We start from the raw sequence: 27,732 nt of genomic DNA, 5'->3' as shown, positions 1-27,732 counted from the left end.
GAGATGCTGAGAATGCCCTGGTTTTATGCCCTCTCTGGGCTTTTGAATTTGAGCTTGTATTCTGATTGACTGTCAGACTCCCATGGGGCCATGCAGGGGTAACTTTGCAGGTTGTACTTTTGAGTCCCAGGCTTGGTTGAGCCTTGCTGGGTGATGGTGTAATGAAGGGGCTCTCATGCCTGCAGCCATCTTTTCTTTTGAATATTTGGCCTGCCACACTTTCTATTATTCTACTATTTTCTATTATGGGAAAATGGGAGGGGGAATTGTACGGAGTCACATACTATGTAGCCATAACAATATTCTTTCAAGAAAGCCAAGGTCATCCTTTGTCTCTGCACCTCTGCACCTGACCGGAACTGGATGGGTGGAACTGCCAGCATGGCAGTGGAAGATTTGGACCATGCGATTAACTTGTGGGTGTAGGGACAAGATCTTGAACTTTCAACTGGGTGGGGAAAACCAGAAAGCTTTCAGATTCGGGTTTTCCCAAATGTCCCAACATGGTTCTCTTAATAAATTGGAACTTTGACCAATACTTTGCCTGGGACTCTGATTTAATTTTGGATGCTATGTGGAACCCTGACAGGGGTTTGGGCAATTTCTCCTATGGCTCTGCCTGAAGGAGGTGGATCTTTGTTATGTAGAATACACTGACTCAGGCCTTAATGGTCCATTGACAAAGGTGGGGGGGCTGAGTTTCTGCCTCCCTTTTAGGGGAAATATTCTGCCCTTTTAATATTTTCTCGGATATTTCATTTTTCTAGGAGAGGGGTGGGTGCTGACTTCCTATAGGCCTTATGGTTGCTGGTAGCCCAGGAAACTACATAACCTGTGAATAAATTGTCCTATTTAAGGTGATAGATGGGGGAAATGATGACATTCATGATCAGAGTCTAGTCCAATTACATTTAAATGAAAGGAAATTAAATTATTTTCAGTGCTAAGTCCATCCATTTCTTGTAATGCTCAGAGCCTAGTCTGAGTGCCCAAATGCCTGTTATTGAATAGATTCCTCCTAATTCATTGAAAAATCTCGATTTTTCTCTCTCTGCAACCCAACTTGTTTTTTGATCTGTTTTCACTCTGGCAATCTTTTCCATGCTTCACCTGCAAAATATCTCCTCCTCCAGCAATAAAAAAGCTCGGAGGTTGGGTCACATTTGATTACAAAGAAAATCACATTGATCTGCTATGCAAAATCTTGATGCCAGTCAAAACTTGTTTTCGATGTTTTAAATCACCTTGTCATCCGCCGGCAAAATTAAGCCTACCGGGCAGATTAAAACTATAAAACAAATAAGAAAATTTTGGCAGATAAAATCCAAGTTGATAAAATGACAAAGCAATCAAAGGAAAGAAGTAAAAAGGACAATTGTCCCAGGAAAGATATGCCTAGATTAAAATGGCACTTGGAGCCATGCGTTAATTTCTGTTCCAACCGAAGAAGAAAAATTATATACAGGGAGTCCTCCACTTACCACAATTCACTTACTGACCGTTCAAGGTTACAACGGCACTGGGGAAAGTGACTTATGACCACTTTTTCACACTTATGACCATTGTAGCATCACCGCCCCCGGTGACGTGATTTACATTCGGAGGGTTGACAACTAACTTGCTTTTATGACGGTTGCAGTGTTGTGGGGTGATCCCCTTTTGCAACCTTCTGACAAGTGAAAGCGTTGGGGAAAACAGATTCACTTAACAACCATGTTACTAATTTTAACAACTGCCGTGATTCACTTAACAAATTTGGCAAGAAAAGTCATAAAATGCAGCAAAAGTCACTTAACCAATTTCTCATTTAGCAACATACATTTTGGGCTCAATGGTGGCTGTACCTAAAATTCATAAAAGTTGTAGAATTGCGGAATCGAATAGGATTTCCAAGGATGAATTCTACATGGAATTAATCTTTAGGTGTCATAAACCAGAAGAACAGCTGTGCACATGCATGCGCCAGGAGGCTACCCTTCCAGTTTCCGGTGCATGCATGTGCACTGGTCAGTGACCTGGTCTTCCAGTTTCTGGCACGCATGCGCATGTCAAGACTAGCTGGCCGGCGCACCGGAACCCGGAAATTCAACGGGCACGCAAACCAAGAGATCGTTCTGCATCAGCACGTATGCCATAGGTTTGCCCTCAGGGGTTTATAGTGTCCACCCAAAAGTGATATGGCTATTAGACCTGCCACCACTTAAACCTCTAAATAAAAACAATCCTTGACTCTGATTTTTGAGAAAGGTATCGTTCATTAGAAGTCAAGTGCATTCAGGGGTGGGTTCCTGCCAGTTCTAACCTCTTCTATAGAAGAGGTTCCACAAATCTACAGTGCCATTTAGAACCGGTTCCAGCTCCCGCCCCCCCGCCCACCCGCACATCATCAAGATGAAGAGCGAGAGGAGGAATTCTGGGAGTTGAAGTCCACAAGTCTTAAAGCTGTCAACTTTGAACACCCCTGAGGTTTTTTTCCCCTAAAGGGTTAGGGTTGCAAGGGTCTTGTAACTTGACAGCTTTAAGACTTGCGTGCTTCAAATGCCAGAGTTTCTGAGCCAACATTTTGGTTGCTAAGCAAGAGCGTTGTTAAGTGAGTTTCACCACATTTTACAAGTTGGCCATGCCCACCCAGTCACATGGCTGCCACGCCACTCCCACCCAGTCACATGACCAGCAAGCCACTCCCACCTGGTCACATGGCCGGCAAGCCACTCTCACAAAGCTTGCCACACCTACAGAAGAGGTTCTAAAACATTTTGAAACCCACCACTGAGTGCATTGCAGTAATGCATAGCCAGATTCGAACATCGCAGGCCCAAATCCCTAAATTCAACTTTTCCCTCCCTTAACTACCACCCATTGCCCACCCCCATGTGGCCAGTTAGATTCAGGCAAGATGTTTTCCTAATGGTCTATCCAAGCACAGGATGATATGCAGCTGGTATGTCGGATGACCTTGAAGCAGCATCTCAAAGAAATACAGCCCTTACTTTCGCTTGCCTTCTTTCTTCCTCAGAGTTCATGGCAGAGGTGGGTTCCTACCAGTTAGCACCTACTTGGTAGAACCAGTTGAAATCTACCGAACTGGTTAGAAGAGGTTCCACCAGTGGACCCGGAAAGCAGGCCACACCTACAGAAGAGGTTCCAAAATTTTCTGAAACCCACCACTAGTCCTTGGATATGATTATTCTACACTATCATGCTCATATTTATAAAACTCAGTGCCTCTGTGAAAGGTAAGGATGACTACTGCGTTTGTGGTGCAATCAGAACATTGCGGGTGTTGAAGTTGTTTTAACGCAAACCAAAGATGCCTTTTAAAAAACAAGTTTACCTCATATTCTTATGCATGCCAGGGCTGCGTGTGAGGTAATTTAAGGTGGTTCTGACAAATGTCGGCGGCATCTTCATATCCGGTCACATGGGCGGCAAGCTACTCCCATCTGGTCACATGGGTGGCAAGCCACTCCCACAAAGGAGGCCACACCCACAGAGTAAGTTCGAACAATTTTTGAAACGCACCACTGGTTCATGGCAATCTGTCACCATAATGTAGCGAATGGCAAGCAAGAATAAGGTGGTAGCTGACAATGGGTAAGCCACGATCTGATGTGATGGGCCCTAGATCCTTCCATGCCTCATTTAATGCCAAAATTCAGTAGAGTTATTTGCCACTTACACTGTCAGGCCTCAGAGACGTAACGCTTGGAAAGGGTATCTAGCCATCCAAAAAGGAGAGTGTTATCCCTGGGAGCAAGACGCTTGCCAATGAAGGAAATATTCAGGATTGTGTATTATTCATGACCACTGGATGAATTTCAGATAAAGAAATCAGCAATACTTTGACCTACTTTAATGGCATTTTAAAATTCAAATATCCTTCCTTGATAACAGTAGGTTAACAGAGAGTGAGAAAAAGAGATACTTGGAAGAGTTTATCTTGGATGAAAAGAGAAAAAAAGACAGCTCTCTCAGCTTTTGGGCTTTCTCAGGGGCATCTATAAGTGATGGTGAAGATTCGTTCTCCAAGCTGGTGAATTGGTTTCCGAACATTTCATTACCTAGCCTACAGACCAGTAGTGGGATTCAGCCAGTTCGCACCTATTCGGGAGAACCGGTTGTTAACTTTCTAAGCAGTCCGGAGAACCAGTTGTTGGAAGAAATCTCCTTTTGTTTTCTTCCACTTTACAAGGCTAATCCTGTAAGGAAGACAGGAAGGAAACATTCTGGTGTTGTTTTTAGCCTGATTTTTATTGCTCTGCTTACAGAAACGGCCTCTCCAGTTAACCCTTATTGCATTGTCACAGCTAAGACGAAGTGCCGATCAACCTGAGTGACGTTGAGTTGGCCATACCCACCCAGTCACATGATAACTGAGCCCCGTCTACCCGTCTGGTCATTAGGGCAGAGAACCGGTTGTTAAATTATTTGAATCCCACCACTGCTACAGACAATCTCTCAAACCAGCATCCTGTTGCCCATATAATGATGATGTTATCCATTCAGTCATGTCCGACTCCTGATGATTCTATGGGCAGGTCTCTCCACATCTTCTAATCTTGCACTGCTTCTTTGAGTTACAATAATACAATACAATACAATAGCAGAGTTGGAAGGGACCTTGGAGGTCTTCTAGTCCAACCCCCTGCCTAGGCAGGAAACCCTATACCGTTTCAGACAAATGGTTATTCAACATCTTCTTCAAAATTTCCAGTGTTGGAGCATTCACAACTTCTGGAGGCAAGCTGTTCCACTGATTAATTGTTCTAACTGTCAGGAAATTTCTCCTCAGTTCTAAGTTGCTTCTCTCCTTGATTAGTTTCCACCCATTGCTTCTTGTCCTGCCCTCAGGTGCTTTGTGGAAGTCCCTTAGATATTGGGACACTGCTATCGTGCCATCCCTAGTCCTTCTTTTCATTAGATTAGACATAACTACTTCCTGCAACCGTTCCTCATATGTTTTAGCCTCCAGTCCCCTAATCCTCTTTGTTGCTCTTCTCTGCACTCTTTCTAGAGTCTCCACATCTTTCCTATAGTGTGGCGACCAAAACTGAATGCAGTATTCCAAGTGTGGCCTTTCCAAGGCCTTATAAAGTGGTATTAAGGCATTATATAGACATTATACAAGGCATTACATAGTGGTATTGTTCTATGCCAGGAGTGTCAAATTCAAGGCCTGCAGGCTGTATCCAGCCTGCGGGATGCTTAAATCTGGCCCACCGGACCAGCCTGGAAATAGCAAATGACTGGCCAACGGTGCCTCTGACAGCCAAAACGAAGTGAGGGGTGTGTGTGTGGCCCTCCCGTGCCCCATTTCAGCCTGGATGGCCTCCTGCAGCACCCTGCTGGCCAAAACGGGGAACGGGGCAAAACGGGGGCCCCCTCCATGACCCGTTTTAGGCTTAGATGGCCTCCTGCAGCACTTTGCCAGCCAAAATAGGGTGCAGGGGGCTTGCATGCCCCCCCTGTGCCCTATTGTGATTGGCTGGGTGCTGCAGGAGTCGTCGGTCCCATCTCTCCCCACACCCCACTGGCGACAGAGGAGAACTACAATGCTGATGCGGCCTTGATGAAATTGAGTTTGACACCCCTGCTCTATGATCTGGTTGGTGTTAGCTTTGCTGGTGTCCCACCATCTTTGGCAGGCTTTTTACCACTTTAACGACTAACCCTTCCAAGTATAATTGTCTTTTGCAATAAATTTCCCCACGCAACATTGCCAAAATAGGTGAGTTTTGCTCTCCAGTGACATGTCTGGTGTTATGCTCTCCAGGATGTGCTTGTGGGTCACTGTTTCTGTCCAAGGGAGATGCAGGAGCCTTCTCCAGCACCTCAGCTCAAATTATCTTCTTTCAACGACCCCATAATCCCTTGTGGGGTGGAGTCTGGGCAACTGAATGGCGCTAGCAGAGTGTTTACTAGCCGGGTGCCCTTCCTATCATCAATGCAGAGCACCATAGCTCAAATGAGTCGATTCTCTTCCTGTCTTGCTTTTTTAAGATCCAGCTTTCATATTTCATATCTTTGAACATTTCCCATATCTCGTCAATTAGAATGGACACTCATGTATTAAATTTATTTGTATTTAATTCTGGCTCCAGCCAGAATTCTTCTGAATCTCCACATCTCCTCTTTTCCCTGGACAAACCTCCTTTTGAGTGCAGATCCTGATAAACTCTGCACAAACTTGGATCCTTTCTGGGTACCAAAACCAGTTCACCGACAAAACCGCGAAGCCCTTATCCGTGCCGACATAAGCGCGGAGGGCAAATCCGCGCCGTCCGAAGCGCTAAGGAAAAAGGTGACCCTAGCGTGACGACATAAGCGCGGAGGGCAAATCTGCGCCTTCCGAAGCGCTCAGCACCCTAACCCTAACCCTAACCCTAAACCTAACCCTAACCCCTAAACCTACTCCTAACCCTTACCTTAATTTAAATCTGCTTTCTGTCGCCGCGCTGTTTTAAAGAGCCCTTCTGTCGCTGCGCTGTTGTCACTGCGGTGATGACATCGCAGTGATGACATCGCGGTTTTAGCGACGCGGTTTTGTCGCCGCTATTTTGACGAGCGCAGTTTTGTTGGGCCACGACCAAAACCATGTTTAAATATTTGACTCAAAGTTGTGAGGGTGGGTTGCTTCTGATCCTTTTGTCAGGATTGGATCCCAGCTGGGAAAAATCACCCTCGCGCTCTGAATAAGGGAATGGGTAGCTGAACTCTCTCATAAACCACAAGGCACAGGAACCTTCCCAATCAATTTTTCAGCTCAGCTCAATTGTTTTTAATATATTTATTCTCCCGGAGGCTGTGAATTAATGGCTGTTTTGGGAAACTGTGCACACAATCTTCCTCTTTCCCTCCACTTTATTAACTCAGACAGACAGATGTGCCCTAAGAAGCTGGCCATTACCAGTAGTTAATACCGCAGCAGTGCACATGGTTTTCTTAGGTAACCAAGTTTAAAAAAGAAACTTCTGATAATTACCTGCAAAAGATGCAACAGAGCGAGAGGCCCTGCAAAGCTCTTTCCAGAATCTATATGTATAAAAACAGCTTTGGTGTGTGTATGTTTCCAGCATAACTCTGGAACGCCTTGAGCAATTTCAACCAAACTTGGTACACAGATGACTTACTCTCTGGAAACAAATACTGTGGAGGTAAGACACTCCTAAAACTTCTTGGGGTATTCTGTTAAGACACAGCCTGTTGTGCCTTAAAATGGATTCTATTGTACTGCCGTAAAATGGCTTCTACTGTGCAGTGCAGATTTTCTCACTCCAGGGGAAGGATACAGCAAAATCTCTACTCCCCTGGAGTAGGGAGGGAATGGAGATTTTACAGAATCCTGCCCCTGGAGTAGGGAGGGAATGGAAATTTTACAGTATCCTTCCTCTGGAGCGGGGTGGGAATGGGGATTTTGCAGTATCCTTCCCCTCCCCACTCCAAGGGAAAGATACTGCAAAATTTCCATTCTCATCCCACGCCAGTGGAAGGATACTGCAAAATCTCCATTCCCCTGGAGTAGGGAGGGAATGGAGATTTTGCAGTATCCTTCCCCTGGAGTGGGGAAGGAATGGAGATTTTGCAGTATCCTTCCCCTGGAGTGGAGATTTTGCAGTTTCTTCCCTCTGGAGTGGGGAGGGAATTGGGACTTTGCAGTATCCTTCCCCTGGAGTGGGGTGGGAATGGAGATTTTGAAATATCCTTCCCCTGCCACACCCACCAAGCCACGCTCACAGAACCGGTAGTAAAAAAAAATGAATCACATCACTGATTGGAAGGGATCTTGGAGGTCTTCTAGTCCTACAACCTGTACAAGCAGGAGACCCTAAACCATTTCAGAAAAATGGTTGTCCAATCTCTTCTTAACCCCCCCTCCCCAGTGTTGGAACACCCACAGCTTCTGAAGGCAAGCTGTTCCACTGGTGAATTGTTCTCACTGTTAGGAAATTTCTCCTCGGTTCTAGGTTGCTTCTCTCCTTGATTAATTTCCATCCATTGTTTCTTGTCCTGCCTTCTGGTGCTTTGTAAAACTCGATGAAGGACATTGTATGCACCGGTAGCATTTGCGAGATGGATTTGTTCTTCTCCCCATTCACACAAAGTATCTTCTATAGGGAAGCTGTAAATGCAGCGTACAGATTAGAAATGAAAGTGACATGTTTGCCGGGGGAACAGGTGCTTTATAAATAAGTAAGATTAATAAAATGTGGTCTATAATTAGTACCACCTTGTACTTATCAAAGCCTGCCCCAACGTGTGAGTCAGGAAGTGCTTCAGGCTACAGCTGCTACCTTTCCAATTTCCAAATCCCCTTCTGAATAATACAATATTCAGCCTGTATTTTGGGGAGTTACCTTCAGATGCCTATTGAAGTTAGGTCACATCCTATTTTTGAAGGCCTGTTTCCTGCAGAGACTCATTATTTTTGTTGCTCAGATACTATTTCGGTCAAGTGTACATGTGTCCCACAAACCATTTTCTCGAGAGAGAGAGGCACTAACGGAACAGACGGTGTAAAATCTACCTGGCAGTTCTGGGCTGCATAATTTTTCTCTGCTCCACATAATTTCCGGACTTCGTCGCATCACTAAGGGAAACAATGGAATTCGATGATTTGCCGCAGACAGACGAGAATATGAGATTGCTTGTGTTCTTGTAGACGTTTCATTACCCAAACTAGGTAACGTCATCAGTGCAGTGCAGTGTCCCCAAATGGGAACAACCAAGACCTGGATGAATGAGAATCTCTACAGGCTTTTAGCTATACAGTTTAAGATGAACAGCCTTTGAATGGTGTAGGAGTAGGAATGGATTTCCAGGGGAAAAATGGCAGACTACAGAAACCAGGAACACCAGTGGTAGTATTCAGCCGGTTTGAACTGGTTTGAGCAAACTGTAGTGGCGACTTGCGGGAGGGCCCGCCTTGAGGCCGCCGCCCCCCTCCCCCAGTGCTAGGCACGTTTTCTAAGCCGTGTGTATGCGTGTAAGCCGTGTGTGCAAGCCAAGTAGATGCGTGGAAGGGCGCGTGTATGTGCAGAAGGCGCTTGCTCACATTTTCGGTGCACAGTGAACAGGTAGTAAAATTATGTGAAACCCACCTCTGAGGAGCACCACACACGTGACCCTAAGGACAGAGATAAACTTCCAAGTGCTTTAACGGCCCTCTAAAAAGGATGCCAATGACCAGCTGCTTGCTAGGAATATAAATCCTTCCATTCCCCACTATCCGGTCAGAGCTCCCGAAGCTTCTTGGATGAGAAGTGAACCGTCTTCAAAAGAAAAACCAAGGAAATCTAGTTGCCTCCTGAAGAAGCACCTTTGGGACAACCGTGACCTGGATGACCGAGAATCTCTACAGACATTTTGCTATCCAATTTGGGACGAACACCCTTTCAATGGTGTGGGAGTAGGAATGGATTTCCAGAGGAAAAATGACAGGCTGCAGGAACCAGGAGCATCACTCAGGTGACCCTGAGGACAGAGATAAACTTCCAAGAGCTTTAACGACCCTCTAATAAGGATGCAAATGACCAGCTGTTTGCAAAGAATATAAATCCTTCCATTCCCCACCATCTTGTCAGAGCTGAAGAAGCTTCTTGGATGAGAAGGGAAAGGTCTTCAAAGAAAAACCAAAAAGTCCAGTTGCCTCCTGAAAAAGCACCTTTGGATCATCAGGGCTTGAAAGGAGTGCGGTTTGATGTCAGTTTATATTCCGGTGTCTTGCCTGTCTGTATGGGTGAGAGTGGCCTTAGAGAGTGTCTTCTCCAAAATGTTAAGCGCGTTTCACTTTTTTGTAAATCCACCTTCCCAGCCAAGGTGGATCCGGGATACAGGGTGTAATCCGAAATGTCAAAATGGCAGCCATGATGGTCTGATTGAAGCTTCACACATTTTTTTGGTTTCTTTCATTATTGATAGGACATGTTCCTTGCAATTCTCCAATGAATTGTGTCTTCATGTGAAGATTTCTGGCATCGTATATTTTCTTCCCCTTGAACTTCTTTTCTGTGGCTTATAACGATTTCTGGACTCTCTCTTCGCAAGTTCCTTTGATACTTCCCTGAACCTCACTGGAGGTTTTTAAACAGAAGCTGGAGAATTAACTATTGGAGATGATGAAGGGCGTGGTTGTGTGAAGACCTCTGGAGGCTCCCTAGATCCTTTCAGAGGCCCGCAAAATCAATTTTATTTCACCAGATGTTGAAGATACTTGCAAAAAATTAAAACGATGACACCCTACTCATTATTATTTTTTAGGTGCTAATAATATAGAGGGTATTTTTTTAAGCTGCCCAGTGTTATTTTGATATGAGCTGGGTGGCAGATAAATTTAATAAGCAAATAAATATGTTATTTATGTCAATCTCTTATTAATTTTAATATTTTGGCTTTTACGGGATTCAACAACTCAATATTCTATCAATGCGTCCATTTTAATGTTGAACGCAGTAAATATTGATCAATATAATATCCTGACTTGCTCTCGAGTTGCCATAGGCAAGGGGATGGGAAAACCAAGCCTCACAGCTGCATTGATGAACTTCCATTTCAGTCAAATCAAAGAACATTCCTGTGGCAATGTCAAGGTCATCTCCAGGGGGACCCACAGTGGCCAGAGGGAGTGACTTCTACAACCTGTGAAATTGCTTCATTGGGGAATGTGACTTGTGGGGAAGGGGAAACAGGGTCAGAGCCAAGGCCCGGATTAAGTGAAGTCAGAGTTGGCTTCACTTGGTTGGTGCTGACATGAAGCTCCTAATAAATAACTGGATTTCTTTTGAAGCTTAGCTTGAGGCTTATGATTTAATTAGGGCATCAGTCGGAATCCTGACATAAACCATATAAAAAGGAAACACTATTCTGGCTTCCCACATAAGGTTTAAAAGTGGGACGGGGTTTCAAGAGGAAAGAATTTGAGAAACCTAGGTGTGAGTCCTGCACTGTACGGGTGTGTGTGTGTGTGTGAACTTCATGACCTCTTAGGTTCCTCTAGCTCTATGATTCCATGATGACAGTTCACTTTGTGCAAATCTACACCAATCCAGACAGCCAGTTTGGTCTTGTAGCTAAGGCATGAGGCTAGAAACCAGGGACCATGAGTTCAAGTCTGGCCATAGGCATGAAAACCAGCTGGGCAGGGGTGGGCTTCAAAAATTGGTTCTCTGCCCAGTTGCTGGGTGGGCATGGCCATGGTGGGTGTGGCCTAGTCTGCCTCCTGCACCACTGTGGGGGCGGGCATTTTTGCCCTCCCTGGGCTCCGGAGGCTTTCCTCTAGCCTCCAGGGGGCGAAAACGGCCTTCCCAGGTTCTGGAGGCCCATTTCCGGCCTACTTGAATTTCCGGTAGGCCGTTTTTTGCCCTCCCTGAACCTCCGTGCGCACCCTGCACTTATCTGCATCCAAAATGGGCCGCGTGGGGACTCCTGGGAGGGGAGGGGTGGACGGATCCAGCCAGGAGTGGGATTTGGGGGTTCTCCGAACTGCATAGAACAGTGTTTCTCAACCTTGGTGACTTTATTTCTGGGAGTTGAAGCCCACAGGACTTAAAGTCACCAAGGTTGAGAAACACTGGCATAGAATCTTAGCTAGAGGTTCTTCCAATCTCCCCCCCCCGAACCCCCATATGCCCACCCCTGCAGCTGGGTGACTTTGGGCCAGTCACTCTCTCAGCCCAACCCACCTCACAGGGTTGTTGTTGTGGGGGAAGATAGGATGAGGAAGGTGTGTTCACATATGTTCACCCCCTTGAATTATTTCTAAAAATAATAACTGTATAAATAAATCTCTCTTGGGAACTCTGGACTAATTGGTCAGTCAAAATTACATTGGCTTCATATTCCAAGTTGGCTAAAATTTTAACTTTTAACCGTATTTATCGGCGTATAACACGCAGTTTTAAAACTAAAATTGCAAGCTTAAACCCTGCCTGCGTGTTATACGCCGATACTGCGTGTTATACGCCGGGTCCCAAACTGCCTGCTCCAGCTGATTCACCGGCGCCCATGATACTCATAGAAGTGCAGCATCCATTTCATGGCAGCGTCGGCGGCTCTCCAGCTACCCTGCCTGATATAACCCCTACCTTGCAGCAGTGGCGGCAGCTCTCCAGCCACCTGCTGTTCGCTTTAACCCCATCATTGAACAAGCGGCGGCTGGAGAGCCGCCCGCTGCCTGATTTAACCCCATCCTAGCAGCAGCGGCTCGCAGCGGCCAGAGAGCCGCCCGCTGCCTGTATTTTTTCTCCATCATTGCGGGTGCTTACCTTCCCGCCCGCCTGCTCTCTGGTCCCAAGTGTACGCGCCGGCATTCTCCCAATCAGCTGTGAGTCCGCAGCCGCCCGCGCTGCTGTTTTAAAGGCTGCTCCTCAGGACCCTCCGAGGCCACCGTACTTCTGACGAGTGACGTCCCTGACGTTACGCTGAGGACGTTACTCGTCAGCGCAATTAAAGAGTAACCTGAGTCTGCTAGCGACATAGGCCAGGTACTGTGGTGAAAACAAAAACATATAGAAATAGGGGTTTATGTGGGGGGGGCTTGTTATGTGGCGCAGGGGGAAAGAGTATGTGATATGGGGGGTGGGGTTATATGGTACAGGTGGTATCAGGACTATGTGGTACAGGGGGATTAGGTTGTACAGGTGGATCTGGGGGGGGGATTAGGTGGTACAGGGGGATCAGAGGGGGGAAAATGATGTGACAGAAGAGGGTGGGGAAGTAATTCATGTTCTAATGTTATAAATTTTAATCCAACATTAAGTTCCGAGCTTCCAAGTCATTTATTTTTAATGAAAAAAATTTTTACTCAAATTTTTGTGTTAAAATGGGGGATGCGTGTTATACGCCGGTGCGTGTTATACGCCGATAAATACGGTACTTTTAGCCAACTCGGGTTAAAAATCTCTCTCTTCCCAAGACAGATTTATTTATTTGTATTCTACCGTTGTTATTATTTCTGTCTCTTGCAGTCAAGACACTCCTCATTTTATATATTGGAATGATTTTGGGATATTGAATTTGCAATGATCAGGACAGCAATTATCATCAATGTGATCTGTACTGTGGCTCATCTTAAAAAGATTTGCAGACATGTCCACGTATCAGGTTGACCTTGGTCTCTCTTGCCCAACGGAGCTGGAAGTTGGGCAGCAGCATGTACATTTAATAGATTATTATTTTTTAATTACTGTATTATTATTGACTCTGCCCTTTCTGGAGACTTGCCCTGAACTTTCACGTTTCTCTTCGGCTGAACTTAACAGTTCAGTTAATTTCAGCTCTCCTGCATTTTACTGCGTTGACTTGAAAGAACCAGACACCCTAAAATCGAAGGCAATTTCCCCTCCCCTCTAAAAGATCGCAATAAAGCACCCACAAAAATTCTTGTAGGAGGTGTGGCTTCTTTTTTCTTGCCAAATGCCAGCTCCCATTGAATCCAATCCATAAGAATGTGTCTGTGTGATACATTTAATTGTGGTTGTGTACATATACACACACAAACGCAGATAGAAGCCATACTGCTCCTTCTTTGAAAGGCAGACTAATCATTAACATAACGCTTGATTTATTTTTATCAATTAAGCCCGCTATGTTTATAAAATTAATAGTTCCTCTGTCTGCATTCATACTCACAGATTGTTCTTTAACAACCCTATTTCTCTTATGTACATATATATGTATGTATGTGTGTATGTATGTGTATACACACACACACACACACACACACACACACACGAAAACTTGGCCTCAGCAAATATAAACTTTTGCAATACATAGGCTGAAGTCCAAAACATTATTTAAAAAGGTAAATAAGTAACTAACTTAAGTTGTCATCCTACGTGTTTTTACATTACTTTTTCTTTTGTGATAAATTCTCTTTTCAGTCTATAGATTTACGGTAACTTCTTTGGATTTATCAGAGTCACAATGGCACAGTGGTTAGAGTGCAGTACTGCAGGCTACTTCTGCTGCCTGCTGGCTGCCTGCAATTTGGCAGTTCGAATCTCACCAGGCTCAAGGTTGACTCAGCCTTCCATCCTTCCACGTCAACAACATTTTGTCCTGCCAACATGAGCTCTTCCTCTGTACATAACAGAATAACAGAGTTGGAAGGAACCTTGGAGGTCTTCTAGTCCTACAAGCAGGAGACCCTATGCCATTTCAGACAAATGGTTGTCCAATCTCTTCTTAAAAACCTCCAGTGTTGGAGCATTCCAGAGCTGGAAGAGACATTAGAAGCAGTGGTGGGATTCAAGTAATTTAACAACCGGTTCTCTGCACTAATAATTTCTTATGCGCCTTATACTCTGAAAAATACGGTACTTAAGAAAAAATTTCTCTCTTAGCAATATAAATTTTGGGCTCAATTCTGGTTGTAAATCAAGGATTACCTGTATTAAGTTAGATTTTGCCAGGGAAAATTATCTGAATTAAAGGAAGGCTAAAGTTAACACTACCATATCTGGGTTGCAAAACTGCAGTCAATGGAGATTGTAAGCAACAAAATACCCTAACCCTAACCGTGATCCGTCAAAATCGCGCTCGACTAAGCCGCGCCCGATAAAACCGCGTCGCTGACGTCATCAACAGGGCGACAACAGCCAGCGCGGAGAAAGAAGGGCGCTTTAAATAGCGCTTTGAAAGCAAGCCGATTCAACTTAAGGTAAGGGTTAGGTTTAGGGTTAGCTTTAGGGTTAGGGTTAGGTTTAGGGTTAGGTTAAGGGTTAGGTTTAGGGTTAGGTTAAGGGTTAGGGTTAGGGTTAGGGTTAGGTTAAGAGTTAGGGTTAGGTTTAGGGTTAGGTTAAGGGTTAGGATTAGGTTTAGGGTTAGGGTTAGGTTTAGGGTTAAGTTAAGGGTTAGGTTTAGGGTTAGGTTTAGGGGGGTTAGGGTTAGGGGTTAATTTTAGGTTTAGCGTTTACAGCGTGCTTCTGTCTCCGCGCTGTTGTCGCCCTCTTGATGACGTCAGCTACGCGGTTTAGTCGAGCGCGGTTTAGTCGAACGCGGTTTTGTGGTGGAACCAACCCTAACCCTAACCCTAACCCTAACCTCAAGAGCTGAAATACTTGAAACTGTTTCTTGTTTTGATGAGACCCATAACAGTCACATTAGTGTGAATTTTGTTCCCAGCCTTGCAACCCACCTTGAATCAGTCTCCAAAATAACATTTTGGATGCAGCATTTTGAATATGAAAACAGAATTTTGGATCGCACTAAAAAAATTAAAAAATATATATTCACATTTAATTTCCAGACTTTCTTTTGAGACCTCTTGATACACAATCTTCCAAATTCATGTTGAAATGAACTCCACAGCGAAACGATATAAAAATCTCACATTACCAAAAAAAAATTCTTGGGCTAAAGTTTTTTTTTTTTTTTTAAATGGTAGCTGATGTTTGGTGCAGGGATTTATCTGTACAATTTAAGGTTTTTTGTTTTTTTTTAAAGCTTCATCTGCGGTGGATATGCTTGAGAGTGGCATGGTGCTTCAGGGTATTTGCTGACTGCCTTCGCAGTTCTTCAATGTGAGAGTTTAAAATCTGTTCGAAGTCCTGTGCTCTCCTCTCTTCCTCTTGTCGGAATTTCTCTGCTGCAGCGGCCGGGAACAAACTCTCTCGGGAAGGCTGAATGACACACAAAATTTTTTGACACAATGAACACACGTATAATTAAGGCTGCTTTCCTTATTAGCGCAGGGGCACTGCTGAAAGTATGCTTTAAATGTTTGAGACATGCAATCTTTACAGGTATCTTGCTGGGCCCTACAATCCCACCGGTGATATCCTAGAACAGAATAGAAATAGAACTCCACAAATAGAATAACAGAGTTGGAAGGGACCATGGAGGTCTTCTAGTCCAACCCCCTGCCTAGACAAGAAACCCTATACCGTTTCAGACAAATGGCTATACAGCATCTTCTTAAAGACTTCCAGTGTTGGGGTATTCACAACTTCTGGAGGCAAGTTGTTCCACTGATTAATTGTTCTAACTGTCAGGAAATTTCTCCTCAGTTCTAAGTTGCTTCTCTCCTTGATTAGTTTCCACCCATTGCTTCTTGTTTTACCCTCAGGTGCTTTGGAGAATTGACTTCACTCTTCTTTGTGGCAACCCCTGAGATATTGGAACACTGCTACCATGTCACCCCTGGTCCTTCTTTTCATTAAACTAGACATACCCAGTTCCTGCAACCATTCTTCATATGTTTTAGTCTCCAGTCCCCTAATCCTCTTTGTTGCTCTTCTCTGCACTCTTTCTAGAGTCTCTACATCTTTTCTACATCATGGCGACCAAAACTGAATGCCGTATTCCAAGTGTGGCCTTACCAAGGCATTACAAAATGGTGTTAACACTTCCCATGATCTTGATTCTATCCCTCTGTTTATGCAGCCTAGGCCTCTGTTGGCTTCTTGAGATCTTCTATAGCAGGGAGGTCAAATTGGATTTCATTGAGGGCCGCATCAGGGTTGTGTTGGACCTTGGGGGGCTGGAGTGGGCGTGGCCAGCTCAACATCACTCATGTCAGGAGCGCCTATGGGGGCCTAAGTGAAAACGGAGCTTGGGAGGATTACTCTGGAAACAGTGAAGGACTGGTCCATGGTGCTTCTGCCAGCAAAAATGGATCTCGGGAGGGCCCATGGGCCAGATCTAAGCATCCCCCGGGCCAGATCCTGCCCCCGGGCCTTGAGTTTGACCCCCCTGCTCTACAGGTACTCCTCAATGGACGATTACAATTGAGCCTAAAATTTAGGTTGCCGGGTGAGAAATTTGTTGAGTGAGTTTTGCCCCATTTTACGACTTTTCTTGGCACCGTTGTTAAGCGAATTGCTGCAGTTGTTAAATTAGTAACCCAGTTGTTAAGCTTACCCAATTGACTTAGCTTGCCAGAAGGTCGCAAAAGGGGATCGCGTGACCCTCTGGATGCTATAACCATCATAAATATGAACCAGTTACCAAGCGTCCGAATATAAATCATATGACCCTAAGGATGCTTGGTACCTGGTTCATGTTTATGACGGTCACAAATGTGAAAAATGGTCATATGTCACTTTTTTCAGTGCTGTTGTAACTTCAAACGGCTACTAAGCGAACTGTTGTAAGGGGAAAACTACCTGTACTGTATCTAGGCCATATAATGCAGAGGGCCACCAGATGGCAGCAGTGTGTATAAAATTTTCTCTTGTCTCTCTGCTGCCATCTAGTGGTTGTTAGAACTCTAGCAGCCGTAGTTGATAGTCTACTCCAGGGGTAGTCAACCTTTTTATACCTACCGCTCACTTTTGTATCTCTGTTAGTAGTAAAATTTTCTAACCGCCCACCGGTTCCACAGTAATGGTGATTTATAAAGTAGGGAAGTAACTTTACTTTATAAAATTTATAAAGCAGAGTTACAGCAAACCCCTACCGCCCACTAGTGGGCGGTAGGGACCAGGTTGACTACCACTGGTCTACTCTAACTGTTGAAGAAGGTGCAGAAAACAGTCTGCAAGATGGAAAGGAAAGGGTGTACCTAGAAACAGCCTCTCCTCCATTTTTCTAACTGTATCTTGCTACAATATACATATGTATGTATATATTTATTTTGGTTTGATGAAGTCAACAGTACATTAATCAGAGTGGTATTTTCAGCCAGTTTGGTGCAATGGTTAAGTTGGTTGGTCTAGAAAACAGGAAACTGAATTCTAAGTTTGTCGTAGGCATGAGAACTGGCTGGGTGACTTTGGACCAATCACCAGAACCGATTAATATTTGTCTCTCTTTAGACACGAAAGCCAACTGGGCCAGTAACTCTCACTTTAACCCACCTAATCCACCTATACCAAATATTAGGTATGTTTTGCCACTTCAACTTACAGCAATCCTTGACAACCTTCAGTTGCTTAACAACTATTGGAATTTTCTAAGGTCACAGAACCGGTGTTCTTTATGGTCCATAAAGCAGTACACTGGGTGTTGTAAATGCTAATCTACACACACACACACACACACACACACACACACACACACACACAAACACACACACACACATACACACACGGGATTCAAATAATTTAACAAGCGGTTCTCTGCCCTAATGATTTCTTCCAACAACCAGTTCACCAAACTGCTCAGAAAGTTAACAACTGGTTCTCCCGAAGTGGTGCGAATCCCACCACGGCACACCTACACCCACATCCAATGGGGACACAATAACAACATGTTGTGTGCTTGGCATCTGGTTGTCTTTATAATCACTTATAGCGTGTCACACAACAACAATTCGTGATATTTTTACTAGTTTTTGGCACAAAATGCCATTCAAATGAACGAATTTGCTTAATGACTGCAACGTTTGCTTAACGGCCACAGTGAAAGATTTTAGGAAAGCACTCCTGGCTACGCTGGCTGAGGAATTCTGGGAATTGAAGTCCACATATCTTAAAGTTGCCGGGGTTGAGAAACGCTGATCTATATTCAAGTTAGTTTCTTGCATATCCATTTTCTCCCTTTTTTTAAAATGCAGAATTAAGTGAGCTCATGTGCAGGAATGAGCCATTACAAATTAATCAGTAGATATAATTTTTATATTACTTTGGATATTATCACTAACGTGACATTTTTCGGCAGAGTAAATTTAATGCTTCCTGGAGCATCATCAAAATAGCACTGTGAGATTTCCACAATGCCAAAAGGATGCATAATATCTAAATCTGAAATAAGCGGGGAAGTAAAAGTAGCACATTTAAATACCTCTTTAAAAAAGCAATTTTAAAAAAATTCTACATCAGGCTTTAAATGTAGGGTGATTGCAAATTTAAGTATTTTCTTTTGCCTATCCATTTGACTCTTGATTGCTGGCAATGTGATGTCTCGGAGCATGAATGTGTTTGCAGTCACACACAATTGACTTGGTGAGAACCCTGCTAATCCAGACTATTTTTAACAGATTCACAGAGTTGGAAGGGACCTTGTAGGTCATCTAGTCCAACCACCTGCCCAAGCAGGAGACCCTACACCATTTCTGGCAGATGGCAGTCCAGTCTCTTCTTGAAAGCTTCCAGTGATGAAGCTCCCACAACTTCAGAAGGCAACTTCTGTCCCATTGGTTGATTGTTCTCACTGTCAGAAAATTTCTCCTCATTTCTAGGTTGAATCTCTCCTTGTTTGGTTTCCATCCATTATTCCTTGTCTGGCCTTCAGGTGCTTTGGAAAATAGCTTGACCTTCTCCTCTCTGTGGCAGCTCCTCAAATATTGGAAGACTGCTATCATGTCTCCCCTGGTCCTTCTCTTCACTAGACTAGCCATGCCCAGTTCCTGCAACCGTTCTTCGTATGTTTTAGTCTCCTAGTCATTCTGGTTGCTCTTCTCTGCACTCTTTCTAGAGTCTCAACATCTTTTTTATAGTGTGGTGACCAAAACTGGATGCAGTATTCTAGGTGTGACTTGAAGGTTTTAAATAAATACATGTGCAACCGGCATGTTACACAGTAGATTCCATAGGGCACTTCTTAGATAATAGGAAAGGTGAGCTAAATTCAGGTACTCCTTGAGTTACGACCGTAATAGAGCCTGCCCATCATGGTCTTAAGTCGTGATTGTTGTAAAACAGGTTGTGAGCAATCTGACATATGATCTTTTTTTATGGAAGTTGTTAAGCGAACGCTGTGATTGTTAAGCGAACCAATGGCTTACTGTGGGCCCAGTTTTGCCAAAAATTGAACATAAAGGCCAGTTTGGGAGAAAACTGTCCTAAATCGTGGTCACCTGACCAGAGGACACCGCAAACAGATGTGAATTGTGGCCCAGTACCAAGTGCTCGAATTGTGGTCATGTGACTGTGAGAGGAAGCGGCCCTCAGAACTTCTAATCTGGGTCGTAAGAACTCCTAAGGTCGGGCCAATGGTCCTAGCAAAGGGTCGCTAGGCCACCCCACCGGTCATAAGTTGAGGACTATCTGTATTGAGTTTGAAAGTGTGTGAACCTGCCGAGAAATAAAATTAAAAAGAACTTTTGAAGGTGAAGAACATCTTGGAGAACACGAGAAGGAGGAAACAATGCCATCAAATTAACATGTTGATAAATAGACCTAGTGGGACTGAGGTATCTACCACCACTGTCATTTGTGAATGCACAAGTTCCTGACAGCTGTCAGTTTGTAGGAAGGACCCACCTAAAAAGTTTATGTCGTGCCCACTCGCTGAAAACAGTTTCTCATCCCTCGGCTCGCCGAGAGAATATTGACCCCGCTCTTACGAAGCAAAATAATAAATTACCATCTGTCTTTCTTCCATAATGTAGACCTGGTTCAGCAATACGTCAGATTTATTCCGATGAGGAAAGGAAGTGGAGCAGTATGGTGGGAGCACCTCTAGGGGGGAGGGAGATCTACCATCTGCTACGGGTTCACGCTCTCGGCTCGATATTTCAGGAAGCGAAGGGCCATTGCTTTCAAGAGTAATCCTATCCCGCAGGCCATGCCAGTCAGGAACATGCGTTTGGCAGCATCCCAAATGTTCATATATTGCAGACTGGATTGAATCCTGCACAGGCCTAAAAGAGCAAAAATGTTTATAAGGTTATGACGATCAGTCGGAGCTTCAAAATGTTCCTAAAAAGCAAATTATAGCAATAGCAATAGCAGTTAGACTTATATACCACTTCATAGGGCTTTCAGCCCTCTCTAAGCGGTTTACAGAGTCAGCATATCGCCCCCAACAATCCGGGTCCTCATTTCACCCACCTCGGAAGGATGGAAGGCTGAGTCAACCTTGAGCCGGTGAGATTAGAACCGCTGAACTGCAGATAACAGTCAGCTGAAGTGGCCTGCAATACTGCACCCTAACCACTGCGCCACCTTGGCTCCTTATTCGGTAGGAAACTGTTCATCCAGCGTTCTTTTATGGAACACAACACAATATCCATGTGGCAAAAAAAAAAGGTCTAAGCTCTTAAAATACTGTATTTTTTGGAATATAAGATGCACCGGAGTATAAGATGCACCAAGATTTTGAAGAGGCAAATAAAAAAAAGGTTTTTGCACTCTGCAGACCTTGCAAAAATGGCCCCATTTTTTATCAAAAAAAAAGGGCATGCATAGCCTTTAGGAGGCTTATAGAGTGTTCCTGGGAGCTGGGGAGGTCAAAAAGGAGCAAAACCCGGCCTGTTTTTCGCTCAGTTTTGCCCTCCATGGCCCCCAGGAGCACTCTGGAAGCCTCCTAAAGGGTATGCATGGCCATTTTTGCAAAGGGAGCGAGATTTCGGGAGGCCAAAAATGCAGTATTCAGTGTATAAGACACACCCAGATTTTCACCCTCTTTTTTGAGGGAAAAAGGTGTGTCTTATACTCCGAAAAATACGGTATTAATTTTATGTAAAACATATCAAACCTAGGTAATCCCTGATTTACAACCATTCGTTTAGTGGCATTCAAAGTTGCAATGCTATGGAAAGTGAGTTATGATCAGTTTTTCACACTTATGGCCATCGGAGCATCCTGTGGTGGTATGATAAAAATTCGGGCTCTTGGCAACTGGCATGGATATGTAGTCCTCGGCTTATAACGGTTCATTTAGTCACCGTTTAAATTTACACCCAGAACTGAAAAAAGTGATCTGTGGCTCATGTTCATACTTACAACCTTTGCAGTATCCCCATGATTAGATGCTTGGCAACTGGTTCGTATTTACGACGGTTGCAGTGCCCCAGGGGTCATGCGATCCCCTTTGATGACCTTCTGACAATCAAAGTCAGTGGGGAAGCAAGACTCACTTAACGACTAGGTTACTCACTTAATAACTATAAGTTGTCAATGGAGAGCTACCAATAAAGACCAGCTCCTTCAACTGCACCTAAAAACATATTGACAGTCAGAGTAAATGAGACCTACCTATGATCACCGTTTGTGACCTTCCCAACTGGCTTGTAACAAGCAAAGTCAAGTGGGGGTGGGGGTGGGACGAGACACAATGGCGAGATTCAAATAATTTAACAACCGGTTCTCTGCCCTAATGACCAGCTGGGTAGGTGGGGCTTGGTGGTCATGTGACTGGGTGGGTGTGGCCAACTCAGTGTTACTCACGTCGATGGGCGCTTCACCTTAGCTGTTACCATGTAATAAGGGTTAACCGGAGAGGCAGTTTCTGTAAGCAGGGCAATAAAGATGAGGCTAGAAACAACACCAGAATGTTTCCTTCCTGCCTTCCTTGCAGGATTAGCCCTGAAAAAGTGGGAAAAAACCAAAAGATTTCTTCCAACAACTGGTTCTCCGAACTGCTTAGAGAGGTAACAACAGGTTCTCCCGAATAGATGCGAACTGGCTGAATCCCACCACTGGGGTGGGAGACAGATTCACTTAGTGACCACATACTTCACTTAACAACTGCAATGATTCACTTAATCATGATGGCAAAACATAATAACTCACAACACACTTAACAACTCTTGCTTAGCAATGGAGATTTTGGGGGCCCCTTCCGGTCGTAAGCTAAGGACTAGCTTTACACTTGAATGGAAAGTTGCTCAGAAAGTCCAGCTGAACAGCATCTTTACAAACAAAGACATCCTGGGACTTAACACAGGTAGTTCTCAACTCACAACATTTCATTTACTGACTGTTCAAAGTGACCACGGCGCTGAAAAAAAGTGACTTAGGACCATTTTTCACACTTAACGACCGTTGAATCATCCCTGTGGTCACGTGATCAAAAGATGTTTGGCAACTAGCTCATATTTATGATGGTGGCTGGGCCTGAGGGGGTGTGTGTCACATGATCAGCTTTTGTGATCTTCTGACAAGCAAAGCCAGAAGCAATGAGATGTGGTGGCGCAGTGGTTAGAGTGCAGTACTGCAGGCTCATTCTGCCGATTGCCAGCAGTTCAATTCTCACGAGGCTCAAGGTTGAGTCAGGCTTCCATCCTTCCAAGGTGGATAAAATGAGGAACCAAATTGTTGGGCGCAATAAGCTGGCTCTGTAAACCGCTTAGAGAGGGCTGTAAAGCACTGTATATAAAGCGGTATATAGCAATAGCAGTTAGACTTATATACCGCTTCATAGGGCTTTCAGCCCTCTCTAAGCGGTTTACAGAGTCAGCATATTGCCCCCAACAACAATCCGGGTCCTCATTTTACCCACCTCGGAAGGATGGAAGGCTGAGTCAACCCTGAGCCAGTGAGATTTGAACAGCCGAACTGCAGAACTGCAGTCAGCTGAAGTAGCCTGCAGTGCTGCATTTAACCACTGCGCCACCTCGTCTCTTATATAAACCTAAGTGCTATTAATATTGCTAAAGTCAAGGGGGAAACCAGATTCACTTAATCGCAATGTTATTAGCTTAACAAAGGGCAATGATCCCCTTAACAACTGTGGCAGGGAAGCTCGTAAAATATGGCATCCCTCACTAAACAAATGTTTCACTTAGCAACATAAATTTTGGGCTCAATTGTGGTCATAAATCGAGGACTATCTGTATTGTATTCCAGAAGTGGTCTTCTGTAGCTTTCAGGTCTCAGTTCCTTTTTAAGTTTGGACTCTGTCCAAATATCCAGCATAGCTACGATAAACATCTGAAGCAAATCGTTTCTGTTTATCACAGTGGAGCACTGCTGCATTTTGTCACAGTCTTGGCACTGTGACAACGAACAATGAAACAAGGCACATGTCCTTTGGCGCCTTTGGAGAAGTTGGCTGAAATACGGACGGATTAAATTAATACGTGATGATATGCCCAACGGCATCCGTTTGATGCGACCTCCTCGGGGTCCCTTTTAGGAGTTATGTCGGTGGATTAAAGCTCTGGGAAAGCACAGGGATGTCTGTTGGTGAGACTTTGTTTTGGATAATAATTTTGATGAGACCAGGGGCTCCCATGCAGCCCACCCACCCAGGCACGCAGAGTCCCACATGGTAACCCATCACATCGTCAGATGTCCTGTGGTTGGCCTACCAGAGACTTCACAGCACTAAGAGCTTTATGGACTTCCATGCGTTATTACTCACTACGCTCACTTGGTGGAGAGATAATACAGATATAGATAGGATGTGGTATAGGGCAGTGATGGCTAAGCTTTTTGTGGTTGAATGCTAAAAATGGGAGGGCACCCATAATGCAAAGTGGACCCCACATGAGCATGCATGCGCGCACACACATACGCTCCCCCCCCGCCCGCACACTGCACTACTCGCCTCCAAGCTGAGCTTGGTATTTCCTCCGGTAGGCCAGGGGAAGTGAAAAACAGTCCCAACGGGCCAGTGGTGGGTTTCAAATTTTTTTGAAACCTACTCTGGGTGTGGCCTCCTTTGTGGGAGTGGCTTGCCCGCCATGTGACCTGGTGGGAGTGGCTTGCCGGCCATGTGTTCTCTCTCTCTCTCTCTCTCTCTCTCTCTCTCTCTCTCTCTCTCCCCTTCCTTTTGTCTCTTTGTCCCTTTTTTCTTTTTTCATCTCTCACTCTTTTTCTTTCTTTCTTTTTAAATTTATTTATTTCTTCCTTTCTTTCTCTTTCTCTCTGTGTCAGTCTGTCTGTCTGTCTGTCTCTGTCTCTCTCTCTCTGTGTGTGTGTGTGTGTGTGTGTGTGTGTGTGTGTCAGTGGTGGGTTTCAAAATTTTTTGGAACCTCTTCTGTAGGTGTGGCCTGCTTTCCGGGTCCACTGATAGAACCTCTTCTAACCGGTTCAGTAGATTTGATGAACTGGTTCTACCGAATAGGTGCGAACTGGTAGGAACCCACCTCTGCAACGGGCTTACCAGAAGTTCAAACTTCCGGTTGGCCCGTTGGGCCTGTTTTTTGCCCTCCCCAGGTTCCGGAGACTTTCCTCCGGAAGATCAAAAATCAGGTGGCTGGCGCGCACCTGCGTGCTGGAGCTGACGGCTTGCATGCTGGCAGATATGGCTCCACATGCAACCTGTGGCACGCATGCCATAGATTCGCCATCACAGGTATAGGGTCTCCTGCTTGAGCAAGGGATTAGACTAGAAGACCTCTGAGGTTCCTTCCAATTATTCTATAGAATAATAGGGTTGCAAGGCACCTCAGAGGTCTTCTAGTCCAATCCCCTGCTCAAGCAGGAGACCCGCTACTCGTAATGGCTAACCTTTTTGTCGTTGCCTGCTGAAAGTGCACACACGAAGGATGGACCTTGAGAACTAACTGTATACTGCAGTCATTTTCAGCTCCATGTCCTCCAGATGTTAGAGGACTACATCTGCCCCCAGTTCCTCTGTCAGCTGGGAGTGTTAGATGGACCATTTACAACGTGGGCATGGCTGATATTCTCTCTAAAGCAGGCATGTCAAACTCAATTCCATTGAGGGCTGTATCAGGGTTGTGGTTGACCTTGTGGGGGCTGGTGGGCATAGCCAACTGGTTGGGCGTGGCCAAGTGGGTGGGCATGGCCAGCTTGATACTATTCCCCAAACTGCTGGCATGTTTCCTCTTTGCATTGGGTAGACCGGGCCGAAGCTACGCTGGCCTGATCTTTCCTCTTTGCATTGGGTAGACCGGAAGGAAGTGACACAGGAAGACTGGGCCCAAGTGACGCATGTAGACCGGGCCAAAGCAACAAGAGCCGACCCCTCACATTTTCCAGGACGGCCCCATGGGCCGGATCTGACCACATCGCGGGCCGGAACTGGCCTGCGGGCTTTGAGTTTGACATCCCTGCTCTAAAGCTTCACTATATTGTAAAAGGAATCTGACACATGAAAGTGAAGAATCTCTGCTTCAAATTCTAAATATCTATAATACAGATAAGAGAAGAAAAATTACTTATAACTGTTTGTTTTTGAGTTTTTTCTGTCCGCTGGACAAACATGATCAAGAAGAGTGACTATAAATAGCAGAAACACATTAGCGCGGCATCTGGAAATTGCCAATTATCTACCCCCATCTTCCCCCAAAGCTCAACACATTTTTATATTTGCTATCCCAAACTTACCCACTGCCATTTTTTGCTTGGTATAATTGCCATGGTAACGGAACAGCAAATTAAAATAGAAAAAAGTCGGGCTTTTACATTTATTAAAAAAATAAACGACACCCTGGAGTTAAAATAAGCTATCAATAATAGTTTGGTTCACCTACTTCTGTTTGATAATTTAACAGTAGCTTTTAAAGGGAAAACGATAATGGATTGTTTAAAAAAAAATTAAAAATCAAAAAGTCGAAGCGAAAGCCAGAATCACAGATGCACTTAATTTCCAGGATTTCAAGATTTATCGTTGCCAAATATGAGCTGCAAAATTCTGGATGACCACCAAACAAATGCAAAGAGATATAGAAAACTTTAGCTCATCTGGAGATTTGCAGAGTTGGAAAAAAAAACATTCGGGACTCCATGATTTATACATAACTGTATTTCCAGCCATTTAAATTAAAAAAAAAAAAAAAAAAGGCAAATAGCCTTTTCTTAAGCTACGGCACCAGGATGGGAAAATGGCAACAGCAGCCGTCCCAGTTAGATAAATACCAACTTCACATCTATACATGTCCTTCAAGCCAGCAACAGGAATTTCAGCAAGCTGGCGTGCACAACACAAGTGCTACAATAAATAAACAGGTTAGTTGTGCCATCTAGAAGAATTTAAGAAAGAATCCAGAAAGAAAATAATTCAATTTGCCACTGAGTGGAACTATTTAAGTGCCCTCAGATAGAAGTTAGAAATATACCGGTTTCTTTCTGAACGTAGGAAGACAGATGAAACGGTGGGGCTAATACATACTTTAAATCCTGCATTCCTTCCTTCGAAATGGCAATTTTTTAGTAAAACCATTGTAAAATGCAGTCACGTGACTGTGGAATGTTGCAAAGGGCCATAAATATGGTGCGGTGCTAAGTATTCAAAATGGGGTCACATTAGGGATGAAATTAACTTACCATCGCTATCGGTTTGCAAATGTGAGCGTGTGCAGGGCTTCTGTGCATGCACAGAGCGTCAAAAACAAGATGTGATGATGTCTGGGTGAGCCTCCCACCTCTGCCACTACCGGTTCGCCCGAACCGGGTAGAACCGGCTGAATTTCACCACTGGATTACATGACCCTGAGGGGGGGGGCATCTCCTTTTCAGATAGGTCATAAGTTTGACTAATCACTAAATGATCAATCATAAGTTAAGGCCTACTGATATATAAACAGGGAACAAATCAGTTGTGGGATTCAGCCGGTTCACACCTATCCAGGAGAACCGGTTGTTAACTTTCTAAGCAGTTCAGAGAACCGGTTGTTGGAAGAAATCTCCTTTTGTTTTTTCCCACTTTACAGAGCTAATCCTGCAAGGAAAGCAGGAAGGAAACATTCTGGTGTTGTTTCTAGCATAATCTTTATTGCCCTGCTTACAGAAACTGCCTCTCCGGTAAACCCTTAATACATGGTAACAGCTAAGGCGAAGTGCCCATCGATGTGAGTGACGTTGAGTTGGCCACGACTACAGAGCCACACCTACCCAGCTGGTCATTAGGGCAGAGAACCGGTTGTTAAATTATTTGAATCTCACCACTGGAACAAATCCCACACTCAACTCACCCTGGTGATGTTCCCTAGCTGGGTAACAAAACGTCTGTAAGAAAACAACCAAGCACAGGGAGCGTCAAAGACTCTACTGTTCAAGCCTGAGCTACAGATATCATCGTATTTTGTCCTCTTTTCCCTTCACGTTAAAATTTCATGTACTCTGCCTTCATTTGGTACTGCTTCAAATGACACAACTTTTCATGCTGTACCAGCACCGAAGTACTTTTAATGAAACTTCTCAAAATTGCATCTGGCAT

The 27,732-nt window shown here is 44.5% G+C and overlaps 1 protein-coding gene across 4 annotated transcripts in view; it reads right to left on the bottom strand.

Moving 5' to 3' along the window:
- Positions 1-15,212: 15,212 nt before the first annotated feature.
- DEUP1 (deuterosome assembly protein 1) overlaps positions 15,213-27,732 on the bottom strand; it is a 72,362-nt gene continuing 59,842 nt past the window's right edge. For 3 of the 4 annotated variants that reach the window (XM_032220326.1, XM_032220323.1, XM_032220325.1), the window contains 2 exons: positions 20,245-20,521; positions 15,213-15,617 (listed from right to left, as the gene is read on the bottom strand). In XM_032220326.1, the coding sequence (XP_032076217.1) occupies positions 15,444-15,617; positions 20,245-20,521 (451 nt within the window). In that variant the 3' untranslated portion in view covers positions 15,213-15,443. Of the gene's footprint in view, positions 15,618-20,244; positions 20,522-27,732 lie in introns of those variants that run through there. The other variant, XM_032220327.1, reaches the window with a different exon arrangement.

Source organism: Thamnophis elegans, chromosome 6 (genome assembly GCF_009769535.1).
Source record: "Thamnophis elegans isolate rThaEle1 chromosome 6, rThaEle1.pri, whole genome shotgun sequence".
NCBI lineage: Eukaryota > Metazoa > Chordata > Lepidosauria > Squamata > Colubridae > Thamnophis > Thamnophis elegans.
This window is presented reverse-complemented; position numbering and strand designations above follow the sequence as displayed.